Raw genomic sequence first — 14861 nt, forward strand, 5'->3', positions numbered from 1 at the left:
CGATCCCCGGCATCGCGATGCGGCTCCAGGCACTAGCAGGAGTGACACCTGAGTGCAGAGGCAGGACTCAGCCCTGAACACCGCAGTGGGGAAGAGGGGCTTGACCGAAAGGTCTGGAATGGTCCCTGGAGGTGGTCCTTGCTGACCGGGTGGGTACTACCCCACACTCAGGTTGCGGCAGAAATGGGTGGGAGGGGCTGGAGCGACAGCACAGCGGGGAGGGCGTTTGCCTGGCACGCGGCCGACCCGGGTTCGATTCCCAGCATCCCATAGGGTCCCCCGAGCACCGCCAGGAGTGATTCCTGAGTGCAGAGCCAGGAGTCAGCCCTGAGCATCGCCGGGTGGGACCCCAAAAACCCAAATGGCCCAAAATAATAATAATAATAATAAAGAAGTTGGCTTCTTTTCTGTGGCAGAGGCTGGAGGCCGCCGCCCCCAGGGGCCCCGAGGTCAGGGGCCGTGCGTGCACCTGGGGGGGCAGCTGGGCAGAGCTGAGCGCCCGGGAGAAGGCGCGTCAGCATTTTTTTTGGGGGGGGGTCACACCTGGTGATGCTCAGGGGTTACTCCTGGCTCATGCACTCAGGAATTACTCCTGGCGGTGCTCAGGGGACCATATGGGATGCTGGGATTTGAACCCAGGTCGGCCGCTTGCAAGGCAAGCGCCCTCCCTGCTGTGCTGTCGCTCCAGCGTCAGCATTTCTGAGTGGCGGTCCCCGGCCTCAAAGGGCCCGTGTAGTCCTCATCCCTGTTCTATCTTTAGGCTGGCGAGGGAGGAAGGTTCCAGGCAGGCCAGCGGCCGCGGCCCAAGGTGCTTCTATAAATACCCTCCTGTGGGGACGCCCCGCCCGGAATCGGGCCCCTCTGGGCAGTGCGCAGGGCTGGTGCTCTGGACACCAGTGGACTCAGGCTTGCAGGGGAGGAGGGCGGTGTGGAGATGGAGACAGAGAATCAACCCTGTCTCCAACGGGCAGGGAAGAGGGCGGATCCTTCCTTCAGGAGTGCCGTTTCCGCCGCTGAGGGGGGCCACCTTGCTCGCTCAGATCTGAGTGATGCCGGGTGGGTCCCCCCAAAAAAAGAAAAGAAAGAGGGAGGGGCTGGAGAGATAGCAAGCACAGCGGGGAGGGCGTTTGCCTTGCACACGGTTGACCCGGGTACGATTCCTAGCATCTCATAGGGTCCCCTGAACACCGCCAGGAGTGATTCCTGAGTGCAGAGCCAGGAGTCAGCCCTGAGCATCGCTGGGTGTGGCCCAAAAAAGGGAAAAGTAAATAAAATAAAAACAGATTTATTGGGGCTGGAGTGATAGCACAGCAGGGAGGGTGTTGGCCTTGCACGCCGCTGACCCGGGTTCGAATCCCAGCATCCCATAGGGTCCCCTGAACACCGCCAAGAGTGATTCCTGAGTGCATGAGCCAGGAGGAACCCCTGTGCATTGCCGGGTGTGACCCAAAAAGCAAAGGAAAAAAAAGAGGGGGGGGCTGGAGTGATAGCACAGCGGGTAGGGCGTTTCCTTGCACGCGGGCGACCCGGGTTCGATTCCCAGCATCCCATAGGGTCACCCAAACACCGCCAGGAGTAATTCCTGAGTGCAGAGCCAGGAGGAACCCCTGTGCATCGCTGGGTGTGACCCCCCCCAAAAAAAAAGAAAGAGAAAGAAAGAGGGAGATGTTTCCGCCTCCAGTCCCCAGGGAGAATCTGGGTTCCCCTGTGTCTCCTAGAAGGAATTTTGGAAATCTCACCCTTCTGCTGAGCAAGGCCTTCCCGGTAGGTGAGGTCAGTTCCCAGGCAGACGCTCCACGGACCCGTGGAAACTTCCAGAACAGCTCGCCGAGCCTTTCCACCTCCTCTTCCGCGGCTGCTCCGGTTGGCAGCCTTCTTCCTTCATTATTCTCCGTAATGAAGGAGAGCGAGGAGGCGTGATAGGGTTTCTCATATGCATATGCTAACGCGGCCCCGCAATCCTTCAGAGCTTTTTAATTTCCAGAGTGCCAGGGGCCTTCCCGCACCGGGAGAGACTGCTAGGAGCAGGGCTCCGGCAACGGGAGGTGGCACTGGTTCTCGGAACGAACCGCTCAGAACCGGGCAGAGGGCCCAGTGCGAGGGGACCCCCAGTGACCTTTCTCAGGGGCTCAACGTTGGCCTGACGTTGGGGCATTTATTGTCGTCCCATTGTTCATCGATTTGCTCCAGCGGGCACCAAGAACGCCTCCATGGTGAGACTTGTTGGGCATTTATTATTATTATTATTTTTGCTTTTTGGGTCACACCCGGCGATGCACAGGGGTCACTCCTGGCTCTGCACTCAGGAATTACTCCTGGCGGTGCTTGGGGGACCCTATGGGATGCTGGGAACCGAACCTGGGTTAACCGCATGCCAGACAAACGCCCTACCCACTGTGCTATCGCTCCAGCCCCAGGCATTTATTATTTTTGGTTTTTTTTTGGGGGGGCGGCACACCCAGGGATGCTCAGGGCTGACTCCCGGCTCTGCACTCAGGAATCACTCCTGGGTGGTGCTCAGGGGACCCTATGAGATGTCAGGGATAGAATCCAGGTCAGTTGCGTGCAAGGCAAACGCCTTTCTTATGAACTGTTGCTCATGCCCCTTAATTTTTTTCTAAAGAGGCCACCCCAGGCAGTGCTGGGGGCCACCACGGCTATACACAGTGATGGTGGAGACTGATGCAACACAGGGTCAAACTCACAGGTCTCCAACATGCGTCTCTAGCATACCAGGCGGGATGTACTCTAGCACAGCTGGCGATCTTTAAACATGAAAAAGAGCTTAGCAGAGCGCAGAGGTTAAGGCACCTGCCTTGCATCCTGCCAACTAGTCCAAACCCTCAGCCCCACGTGAATTACGGTCCCCTGAGCACGAATGAGTCAGGAATAGACCCTGAGCACTGTGGGCAGGAGCCCAAGGAAAAAACAAACAAAAAAAGCAGGAAGAAAAGTCAGTTTGATGCAGACAACTTGCAAAGACTAATTCAAATTTGCTTTTATTTTTTTTTTTGGGGGGGCTTCACACCCTGGTGATGCACAAGGGTTCCTCCTGGCTCTGCACTCAGGAATTAGTCCTAGCGGTGCTCGGGGGACCCTATGGGATGCTGGGAATCGAACCTAGATCGGCTTCGTGCATGGCAAATGCCCTACCTGCTGCGCTATCACTCCAGCCGCAAGACTAATTCAAATTTAATTCAAATTTAATCGTGGCTCCTACTGACAAGGAAAATAGAACACAAACCAATAAAGCACTGCTCCTGGACGTAACTTATAAAAGAACGAACTCCTTCTGATCGCCAAAGATCACTTACTATATCCTCCCCAAAACACTGCAATTAACATGATCTGTAACAGTTGCAACTTGAAAGACACAGATCAAATGTAAAGACATAATTCCAAAATGTATATCATCCCATGAGCAGATTATTAATCTGCTTCTATTTAAAGGCACTCCAAGTGCCATTAATTCTCTCTGCTGCTTCTTCTGATCATTTGCTGAACAAGGCTGCCTGGATGAAGGTCTTGAAGAATTTACATTTGAATATTCTTTCTTCATATCTGCAAAAGGCCATTCATTAATCTTGGACACAAAGGCTAACATAGGTCTGGATGATGCTGGGGCCCAACTTTTGAATGATTAAAGTCCAATAATTTATAAGGTGGGCTGGAGCGATAGCGTAGCAGGGAGGGCGTTCGCCTTGCATGCAGCCGACTCGGGTTCGATTCCTCAGCCACTCTCGGAGAGCCCGGCAAGCTCCCGACAGGATCCTGTCCGCATGGCAGAGCCTGGCAAGCTCCCCGTGGCGTATTCGAGATGCCAAACACAGTCACAAGTCGTCTCACCATGGAGACGTGACTGGCGCCCACTCGAGCAAATAGATAAGCAACGGGATGACAGTAACACAGTGATAATTTATCAGGTGTGTAACGCTAGAAGTTAGTGAGATCTAATTACCGGAAGTCGGGGAAACTTTCATCTGAGTTGGAGACAAATTCATCTACTTATAAAAACTGATCTCAGCTGATACAAGTCTTATTTTCATCTTGATTAAGCCCACATCAGGAGAATACTCAAATATGTCACTGCACAAACACTCGTGTTGGGGGGCTGGAGCAATAGCACAGCGGGGAGGGCGTTTGCCTTGCACGCGGCCGACCCGGGATTGATTCCCAGCATCCCATAGGGTCCTCCGAGCACCGCCAGGAGTAATTCCTGAGTGCAGAGCCAGGAGGAACCCCTGAGCACGCCGGGTGGGACCCAAATAGAAGAAGAAAAAAAAAACCACGAAAAAACCCAACATCATTTCGCTCTGTGATCACGGTCCTGCCCCTCTGCCGCCTCCGGGGTATCGGGGACGCGCTGTCCACGCTGAGCCCCCAGCCCCAACTGAGACAGAAGAAAGACACTCGCTGGGAGCATCCCGTTCATTTCCGTCAGGCCCAGCGCTTGCGGGTTCCCCGGGCACCTTCTTCCCTCGGTCACGTGGGCAGCGTCTTGAGCGGCCCCGTGTGACCACGCACAGACACGTGCCCGGCTCCTCTGTGGCTCAATAAACTTTTATTATTTTTTTGTTATTTCTTTTTATTCAAAAGAAGGTTTTTCCCTATCACAAAAATTATAGATTGACGGCACCAGCAGTGGCAGCGGCGGCATCAGGAGAGCGGCGCTGACAGCGGGGGTGGGGGCGGGGGCGGCTCCGAGTTCCAAAGGGGCGGGGGCGGGGGAGGGGTGGTCCGGGGATGGGAAGGAGTCCGGGAGGCCTCCGGGGAGGGCCCGGCCACTGCTCCCCCGTCGCTGGCGCTGCAGACGGGTCTCTCGCAGGATCTCGGAGCGGACTTGAGTAAACCGTCACACCAACTCCAGCACCTGGAGGGGGGGAAGGAGGCTTAGCTTAGCACACCGTTTTATTATTTTATTATTTTTTTCTTTTTGGGTCACACCCAGCGATGCCCAGGGGTTCCTCCTGGCTCTGCACTCAGGACTCACTCCTGGCAGTGCTTGGGGGACCCTATGGGATGCTGGGGATCGAACCCGGGTCAGCCTCGTGCCAGGCAAACGCCCTCCCCGCTGAGCTATGGCTCTAGCTTTAAGAGGGGCCACGCTGGGGGCCAGAGCGAGAGTCCAGTGGGGCGGGCCCTTGTCTTGCACGCAGGTGACCCTAGAGCCCCTTCAGGGGTCATCCCTGAGCACTGCAGGGTGTGGCCACAGAACACCACCAGACAGGGGCGACGTCAGCAGGTGCTGGGGCTCCCAGGCCCTTCCCCGGCCGGGCTCAGGGCCCACCTGGTGACCGAAGATGAGCCGGGTACAGCAGGATCCCCTGAGCAGGAAAAGCACCTGCCCTAGGCACCCCAGGAAAAGCCGCCAGTTAAGCTTGGAGCGGGGCTGTCTCCTGGACCTCGCACCCGACCCCTGTCTGCAGCTGCCTAAAGGGAGCCACCTGGCGTCTGGCCCCTGGGAAACGCCTTCTGGCCTACCCGCGCCTTGCCCTGCGCGCCCTCGGTGCCCGCTCAGGAGCGTAAACACCATCATCAGCTCCGCAGGGGCAAGGGAGCCCATCTCGGCCCCTTCAAAGCTCCTTCCAAACGCCCCGACACCCATGACCTGGCAAGGGCACAAAGCCTAAACGGGACGCAGTGTATTCGCTGGCTTGGACACGGAGACGGAGAAACTGCTTACCTTGATTGTGCCCTGACTGTTAGCAGCGATCAGCACACTGGACTCCTAGGAGAGAGAAGGAGAGTTTTTATTTTTATCTATTTTAATTTTTAAAAATTTTATCTATTTATTTGCTTTTTGGGTCCCACCCGGCGATGCACAGGGGTTACTCCTGGCTCTGCACTCAGGAATCACTCCTGGCGATGCTCAGGGGACCCTATGGGATGCTGGGAATCAAACCCAGGTTGGCCGCGTGCAAGGCAAATGCCCTCCCCGCTGTGCTATCGCTCCAGCCCCAGAATAAGAGTTTTTAAAGGACAGGGAAGCGTTCCCGGCTGGCCCGCCCAAGACAGCAGCCTTCTCTTCCTCCTTTTTCTTTTCTTTTTTTTTTTTTTTTTTGAATCACACCCGGCGATGCTCAGGGCTGACTCCTGGCTCTGCACTCAGGAATCACTCCTGGCGGTGCTTGGGGGACCCTATGGGATGCTGGGAATCGAACCCGGGTCGGCTGCGTGCCAGGCCAACGCCCTTCCCACTGTGCTGTTGCTCCAGCCCCGTTCCTCCGCCTTTCTTTATCCCCCTCCTCAGGCGCCAACAGAATTTCAAGCAAAGCTCCAACTTGAACAACCCTTTCAACGACGGCTCTGAGACCCCAAGATCCCTGTGTTCAGGATTCGGTTTTCCACGGGAGTCAAACAGCAACAGAGCGGGTGACGCCCAGTTGTCAAGGCAGAGGAGAGCAGCAGACAGCCGGCAGGCGGAAAGTCAGAGACGGAAATGCAATACCCAGACGAACACACGCAGGGAAAGCCAAAATGCTCCGTGCGCCCCACAGAAGGCCCCACTTCTATTCATTGCCCCCGTGAAACCTCACTCTCCACCTCTGTCTCCATCTCTGATCTGAATCTCTCCGGATGGCTGTCTGCCAGCAGACAAGCACAAAAATGATGTCGATATTTATCTGGGAGAAGGAGGGTGATCTTTCTCGTTATTTACTTATTTATTTATTTGTTTATTTATTTGCTTTTTGGGTCATACCTGGTGATGGACAGGTGTTACTCCTGGCTCTGCAATCAGGAATTACTCCTGGCGGTGCTCAGGGGACCCTATGGGACGCTGGGATTCGAACCCGGGTTGGTCGCGTGCAAGGCAAATGCCCTCCCCGATGTGCTATCGCTCCAGCCACAGACAACAATTCAAACTGTATGAAAGAACAGGAAAAGCGGCGATAACTTCTGTTGCCTTGCTTAACTGTCTGGGCTATAAAACTGATTAGGCAGGCCGGTTCCCTCAGGATTTTATTGAGAAAGAAAAGCCAAGAACCTCATTTTTTGCTTTTTTTGTTTTTGCTTTTTGGGTCCCACCCAGCGATGCTCAGGGCTGACTCCTGGCTCTGCACTCAGGAATCACTCCTGGCGGTGCTCGGAGGAACCTATGGGATGCTGGGAATCGAACCCTGGTCGGCTGTGTGCCAGGCCAACGCCCTCCCCGCTGTGCTATAGCTCCATTCCCCAAGAACGAGGGCGTTAACCTTTCCAAGTGACAGATCCCAACTAGGGACGGAGCCAAGGGACCAGCCACCGAGCAACAATCCACAGTGCCCTCTGGACTCGGCGCCAACTCGGTGGAGTGAGCCAGTGAAAACGGACGGGAGCCCTCGTGGGGCTTCACCGGCTTGTCCTGCAGCGTCCGCTGCAACGGTACCTGCCACCCATGTCCACTCCTGCCCCAAGCACCAAGACACGATGAAAGCGGTACCTCAGCCCATACCAGAGACGGCGCGGGCAACTCTACCTCCCAGGACTCCCATCTGGAAGATGGTGCTCCCTTACGTGAAAGTCAAGAGCTAGGGAGCCACAGGACCGTTAACTGCTCCTCCAGGAACGAGGACGCACTGTCTACCTCCCAGATCTCCTTAATATTCTCTCCATGATGGGCCTGGAGCAAGAGCACAGCGGGGAGGGCGTTTGCCTTGCACGTGGCTGACCCGGGTTGGATTCCCAGCATCCCATAGGGTCCCCTGAGCACCGCCAGGGGTGATTCCTGAGTGCAGAGCCAGGGGTCAGCCCTGAGCATCACCGGGTGGGACCCAAAAAGAAACAGAAAAAAAAGTCCATGGGGCTGGAGTGATAGCACAGCAGGGAGGGCGTTTGCCTTGCACGCGGCCGACCCGGGTTCGATTCCCAGCATCCCATAGGGTCCCTTGAGCACTGCCAGGGGTAATTAATTCCTGAGTGCAGAGCCAGGAGTGACCCCTGTGCATCACCGGGTGTGACCCAAAAAGAAAAAAAAAAAATCTTTCCGTGAAACCTCTTGGCCACAGCTGACACTCTCTTCCCCGCAAACACCGACCCCTTGTTTCCTCTCTGCCGGGAGACGACTGTCACTCTGAAGAGCTACAATAGAACGGCGAGAAGCAGCAAGAGCAAAAGCAAGCCCGAACTGATGGCTCATTCTCTGCGTGCGATCCTACGGAATGATGACTCTCATATTTCTCCTGTGGGCGGGGGGGGGGGGCGGCTGGCAGGGTGGTCCTATCTGTATTCAGAAGGTGCCTCTGATAGGGAAACGGATTTTCTCCTGCACGGGCCGGCCGGTGTCAAGTGGGACTCTGCCCGCTGACCCAGAACGCTTCCCATCTTCCAGGCAAATGTGCCTTCCCGCCTCTCTCTTCTCTGTGTCCCTACAGCTGCCGTGTGAAAATCCTCCTCTCCCCCCAGAGTCTAGCAGCAGATCTTCCAGAGTCCTTAATTTCCTGATTTCTCTGCTCTCTGCATTTCCTTCCAACCGTTCTAACATCTTTCTCGAGAGTTCCCAGGGCCCTTCTGGTTTAAAGGCAAAAGACGGAAAATGAAAGCATTCCTTCCCCTTTCTGTGTTTCATCTGCCTGGGCCAGAGAACCTTCCCCGCCCCGCGCCCTCCTGCCTTCGTGCAGACCACTTTGTTCGAGATTGTTCTCTTTGATCAAGTCTCTTATCTTTAGATCTCCAAGTCGGCAGGCATTTCACACTGGTCTGGACCCCACATGTCAGGGGTCTGGGGACGTGGCCAGTGCTGACTGACCGAGAGACAAAGAGACCTGCCCAACACGGCAGTTGTGCAAGCCCCAGCCAAGGGCAGTGACACTGGTCCCAAGAAAGTCTTCAAAGGCTTGGAATAAAAACCATCAACACTTGGGGCTGGAGCAATAGCAGATCGGGGAGGGCGTTTGCCTTGCACGCGGCTGACCCGGGTTCGATTCCCAGCATCCCATAGGGTCCCCTGAGCACTGCCAGGAGTTATTCCTGAGTGCAGAGCCAGGAGGAACCCGTGTGCATTGCTGGGTGTGACACACAAAAAAACAAGGGGCTGGAGCGGTAGCACAGCGGGGAGGGTGTTTGCCTTGCACGCGGCCGACCCGAGTTCAATTCCCAGCACCCCATAGGGTCCCCCGAGCACCGCCAGGGGTGATTCCTGAGTGCATGAGCCAGGAGTAGTCCCTGTGCATCACTGGGTATGACCCAGAAACGCCCCCCAAAACAAACAAACAAACAAACAAAAAACAAAACATTGATGCTAAGTAGTTGCTTATTTGTCTCTTGGCCTTTATTCTTTTGACCTTTGTTTCAGTAGATCTTGTTTTTTTTTTTTTTTTCAGAATTGAGTTGGATTCAATATACGTACACAACCTACAAACCCATCAAAAAGACCTTCTCCTTGGAACGATAGTCAGCTCTCCGGCATGTAGAAAAAAGAAGTCAGGGTGGAATGAGTTAGATGTCGGAATTGCATTTGCAAGATCAAACAACAAATAAAATCTGAAATTTAGAATCTTAAGATTCTCACTTTCTTATGTTGTCTCATTTTGGTATCTTATAGAAATATTCAAATCACCTGCTATCTATGGAAGAAAAAGTTTTGTATTGGGCAGAGGTGAATTCCTCCAAAGAAAAGACGTTCTACTTAGAAAAAGAAACAAGAACTTTTTATTCCCCCTTTTTAGGTCATACCTGGCTCATGCACTCAGGAATTACTCCCAGCGGTGCTTGGGATACCATATGGGAAGCTGGGAATCGAACCCGGGCAGGGCAGGAGGTGGCCTGCACTGCCTCGTGTGGGAAACTGTCGAGTTTCTCTCTGTGCTATCGCTTCAGCCCCGAAACAAGAACTTTTCTTGAGTGCGGAAGCGCTAAAATCATAGCACTATCTGTCCTTCCATTGCTCATCGATTTGCTCAAGTGGGCACCAGTAACGTCTTCATTGTGAGACTTATTAGTGCTTTTGGCATACTGAATATGCCATGGGGAGCTTGCCAGGCTCTGCCGGGCGGGTGTGATACTCTCAGTAGCTTGCCAGATTCTCCGAGAGGGACGGAGGAATCGAACCTGGGTCAGCCGCGTGCAAGGCAAACGCCCTCCCCGCTGTGCTATCACTCCAGCCCACTAAAATCATACGCACCCAATTTTTAACGCCAGGCTCCCGCTGAAATAGGTTAGACTATTCACTGGCTCTGGACAAGCTCTTAACATATTTTGCGAATGTTAACTTTGTATCTCAGGTACTGTATCCTGCTCAGAACTAGAATCCATCCGGCGTCAGACCCCCAAAGAATAAATGCAATCTCTGATCACTCAGTATTTTCAAAGATTCCTGGCGGCCCACCAAGAGAAATACTCTACCAAAGGTATTCTGCTGTTCTGGCGCCTCATCAACCTCAAGTCTGCAAAATACAATGTCGGATTTCTTCCCCCAGGCAGCCCTGAAACTCTGAAATAATTACAGCTCTTTCCTTTTTATCCAAGTGCTGAAATGACTTATTTTAGTTCTGTGTCACTCTGTGTGAGATGTCGAGCTGAGAAACAGACACGGAGCTCCTGTGTGAACCGGATCCCGGTTGCTTCCGGTACATAGAAAACGGAGCGAGGAATCTTCTGACATCCTGGGCCTTGGATTTCATCAAATTAGAATGGAATGGGGGAGACGGGAAATGTCTGAGAGAACCAAAGTTCTCGTAGCTTATACATATGGATGTTGCATTTCCGATCTCATCTGCCTACATCCCACAAAGTTGAATACGCAGAATGTGATCTTGCGCCGACTTCCCTGTGATTTCGAGTGTGATCATGAGAGGACAAAGGTGGAAGGTAGTGAGCGACAGTTCCCCGCACGAGGCAGTGCAGACCACCTCCTGTACCCTGCCTGGCAATCTGGATTCCGCACACTGGGGTTTCTTTCTTTTTTTTTTTTTTTGCTTTTTGGGTCACACCCGGTGATGCACAGGGGTCACTCCTGGCTCATGCACTCAGGAATCACTCCTGGCAGTGCTCAGGGGACCCTATGGGATGCTGGGATTCGAACCCGGGTTGGTCACATGCAAGGCAAACGCCCTCCCCGCTGTGCTATCGCTCCGGCCCCCGACAAATCAGTTCTTTTTTTTTTTTTTTTTTGCTTTTTGGGTCACACCCAGCGATGCTCAGGGGTTACTCCTGGCTTTGCACTCAGGAATTACTCCTGGCAGTGCTTGGGGGACCATATGGGATGCCGGGGATCGAACCCAGATCGGCCGCGTGCAAGGCAAATGCCCTACCCGCTGTGCTATTGCTCCGGCCCCGACAAATCAGTTCTTAATGAGAACAACTGCATGGAAACGACCTCCGATTAGCTTCGTCCGAGCTACAATACTGAGCGGCTTAGAATCCTAGATCAGTCACACTGATCTAACCCTCCAGAAAAAGAGAATTCTTTCTGTATTTATTTCATTAACTGGTTATGGAATCAAAGGAACAAAATATAATTCCTGTTTTCAAAACCAGCTAAGACATTTAAAAAAAATCAGTTCAAGGGGCTGGAGTGATAGCACAGCGGGTAGGGTGTTTGCCTTGCACGTGGCCGACCCGGGTTCGATTCCCAGCACCCTATATGGTCCCCTGAGCACCGCCAGGGGTGATTCCTGAGTGCATGAGCCAGGAGTGACCCCTGTGCATCGCCGGGTGTGACCCAAAAAGCAAAAAAAAAAAAAAAAAAAAAAAAAAAAATCAGTTCAGATGTATGCAGATGTTAAGTTCTCTGGCTGTCTTTAAATTTTATTTAATCAGTCATTTTTTTGGGTCACAGCCGGCGATGCACAGGAGTTACTCCTGGCTCTGCACTCAGGAATTACTCCTGGCAGTGCTCAGGGGACCCTATGGGATGCTGGGGATCGAACCCAGGTCGGCCGTGTGCAAGGCAAACGCCCTCCCCGCTGTGCTATCGCTCCAGCCCCATCTGACTTATTAATGACCCAATATAAAGGTTTTCAATGAGGGGCCTGGTGCTGATCTCGAGGAGGAGAAAGCGGCAGTCTTCATCAAAATATGACACAGAGTGGCAGAACGGGGGCGGGAGCACTAAGTACAGAGGGCAGGGCGCCCGCCTTACATGTGGCCGGCCCAGGTTCAGCGCCCAGCCAAGGAGGAAGCCCTGAGCCCCTCCGACTGTGGTCCCCACACAATACCAACAAACAAGCAAAGATCTGAAAGCAGTGGCAGGGAAAGCAAGACTTGGCATGCTGGTTTTCCAGGCTGCCCTGTGTGGAGGGGAACGATCGGGCTCAGCAGCTGCTGTAAGTCCGACAGAGACCTCCGTGTTTCTGTAGGACCACTGCAATTGGGGGACAAAAGACAGCTCTGCATTTGCCCACCCGGGGGGACGACTGCAGGTTCCATTTGTGAGGTGCTTCATTAGGCTTTGATTATGCGGTCTTCCCTACGCTGGCTCGAGACTGCATCAAACGCTCATTTAAATATACTTTCAAGCATTCAAATAAGTAACGAGAGAAAAAAAAAAAAAACGAAACGGGTTCAGATCATAGAAAAAGCCATTAACAAGGCACGCTGAGCGTACCAGGGCAAAGTGATCTTTTCTGGGGGAAAAGGCCGTGGGGGCCCTGAGGGCCTGCAGGGGACGGAGCGGCGGGAACTGTCGGACGCTCACAGCCCACCACCACTCCTGGTGCCCTTGTCCGTTTCATCTTTGTGCTCCCCGACTCACACACTCCCCCACAGACGCGGGTTCATTCACAGGACGCGGGTTCATTCTTTCAGAACGTGTCGGTACACGGGAGGCCCGGGGCACTGCGTGGAGAGCTCCCAGCCTGAGCATGTGCTGAGCACCGGGCACCGGGGGGCCTGCGGCCTGTCCCCTGGCCCCCAGCGGGTAAGCCCCCTGCACGTCCTTCCCCCCTGCCGGGCCCGAGCTCCGGCCTTTCGAACAAACGTGTGAGCAACTGCTCCGACGTGGCCAATCACCCGCAAGATGCAGTTCCTCCGGGGAGCCCGACCTTGCCCTCGGCTCTACAGGAAGACGCAGATACACCCCAAACACTGGACTCACGTGCTGCCCTTTAGCCCACCGTCAGGGCTCACGGGCTTCCAAAGACCCCAGGCTCCAGCGGATTCTGGGCGTCACAACAGCGTCACAGTGACGGGTTAGGACAGGGGCCTTGGAGCGCCCCCGCTGGGGCCGTGGGCAAGGAAAGCTGGTCACGGGTTTGGGGAACCCAGGTGGCGACACGACTGCAGCCAGATTGCCACCAGTGGGCCGGGGAAGGGTGGGTGCTTCAGAGAGAAGAGCCCAGCGCCCCGCTCCCCCAAGGAACTCTAGGCTCATTAGGGAAATGAAAGGAAAGAAGGACCGTACCGTATCCCCAGCTCCTCATCAGACACTTTTCCTGTATTTACCGTCTAGGGCATAATGAGAGGACACGGGGGCAGCTTATGTTGTCAGATAACTCAGTAACATTGGGGGCTGGAGCGATAGCACAGCGGGGAGGGCATTGGCCTTGCACGTGGCCGACCCGGGTTCAATTTCCAGCATCCCATATGGTCCCCTGAGCACCGGCAGGGGTAATTCCTGAGTGCATGAGCCAGGAGGAACCCCTGTGCATCGCCGGGTGGGACCCCAAAAAAGCAAACAACAACAACAACAAAACATTTTTTGCGGCTTCCGGGGGCTAGCGGAACAATCTAGCGGGAAAAGTGTTCCGTGTGGATGCCGGGCGCCCAGGAAGGAATCCAGGAGTCGGTCCTGCACACAGCTGGGAGCTGTGATCTGTGATCACATAGATCACAGTGTGATCTATGATCACACACCGCCCCCGGCAAGAGGCACATAAACCAACACGCTACCACAATCTTTTTTTTTTTTTTGCTTTTTGGGTCACACTGGGCGATGCACAGGGGTCACTCCTGGCTCATGCACTCAGGAATTACCCCTGGCGGTGCTCAGGCGACCCTATGGGATGCCGGGAATCGAACCCGGGTCGGCCGCGTGCAAGGCCAACGCCCTCCCCGCTGTGCTATCACTCCAGCCCCCTGCTACCACAATCTTTTCCTCACCTGACTGTGAGAGTGGGCTTCTTTTTTGAGGAGAAGCACCTGCCTCAATGCTGGGGGGGCTGCGCACGGAGCAGCCTGTGCAAAGGGGATTCAGCGGCCACGCGCAAGCTCCGCCACTTGTACAAACAAATGACAGGTTTGCGGAAACGTGTTATTTGCCAGGGAAAAGGGCAACGTGCTTGTTACGGAGTTAAACTCGCCTAACGACGCGCAGGGGGGGCGGATTCTGTCGCTGACAGGACTCTGCCCTGAAGGAGGGACGAAGTAGATGTCACGTCTAGGTCGACGGCAAATTATTTCCCTCCTCACAGGCCACCGGGCTGAGATGAATATTTATGGAGCTGCACGGGGCGGTGAAGGGAAAGCCAGACAATGTGTACCCGGGAGAGATCCCCGGTCTTACAGGAGACAAACAGACAACACAGGAGGCGCCACAAAACTTCGTCCCAGCCCTTCACGCACCCGCTCCGCTGCTCACGTGACACCTGCTACCTCCGTACCTGTTTCCTTTGGCGGTACAAAAAAAAAATTTTTTTTTTGTTTTTGGGTCACACCCGGCGATGCACAGGGGCTACTCCTGGCTCTGCACTCAGGAATCACTCCAGGCGGTGCTCGGGGGACGCTATGGGATACTGGGAATCGAACCCAGGTCGACTGCGTGCAAGGCAAACGCCCTACCCACTGTGTTATTGCTCCAGCCCTACAATTTTTTTTTTTTTTGGTCACACCCGGCGATGTGCAGGGGGTCCTCCTGGCTCTGCACACAGGAATTTCTCCTGGCGGTGCTCAGGGGACCCTATGGGATGCTGGGAATCGAACCTGGGTCAGCTGCGTGCCAGGCCAAC

The 14861-nt window shown here is 54.5% G+C and overlaps 1 protein-coding gene and 1 non-coding gene across 5 annotated transcripts in view; both read right to left on the reverse strand.

Moving 5' to 3' along the window:
* Positions 1 to 4544: 4544 nt before the first annotated feature.
* COP1 (COP1 E3 ubiquitin ligase) overlaps positions 4545 to 14861 on the reverse strand; it is a 95632-nt gene continuing 85315 nt past the window's right edge. For all 4 annotated transcript variants that reach the window (XM_055120172.1, XM_055120171.1, XM_055120170.1 and 1 more), the window contains exons 19-20: positions 5684 to 5728; positions 4545 to 4870 (exon numbers count right to left, since the gene is read on the reverse strand). In XM_055120172.1, the coding sequence (XP_054976147.1) occupies positions 4853 to 4870; positions 5684 to 5728 (63 nt within the window). In that variant the 3' untranslated portion in view covers positions 4545 to 4852. The remainder of the gene's footprint in view (positions 4871 to 5683; positions 5729 to 14861) is intronic.
* LOC129400181 (small Cajal body-specific RNA 3) lies at positions 12206 to 12346 on the reverse strand. Its single transcript, XR_008627504.1, has one exon. It is a non-coding gene; the product is annotated as a small Cajal body-specific RNA 3 (non-coding RNA).

Source organism: Sorex araneus, chromosome X (genome assembly GCF_027595985.1).
Source record: "Sorex araneus isolate mSorAra2 chromosome X, mSorAra2.pri, whole genome shotgun sequence".
Lineage (NCBI taxonomy): Eukaryota > Metazoa > Chordata > Mammalia > Eulipotyphla > Soricidae > Sorex > Sorex araneus.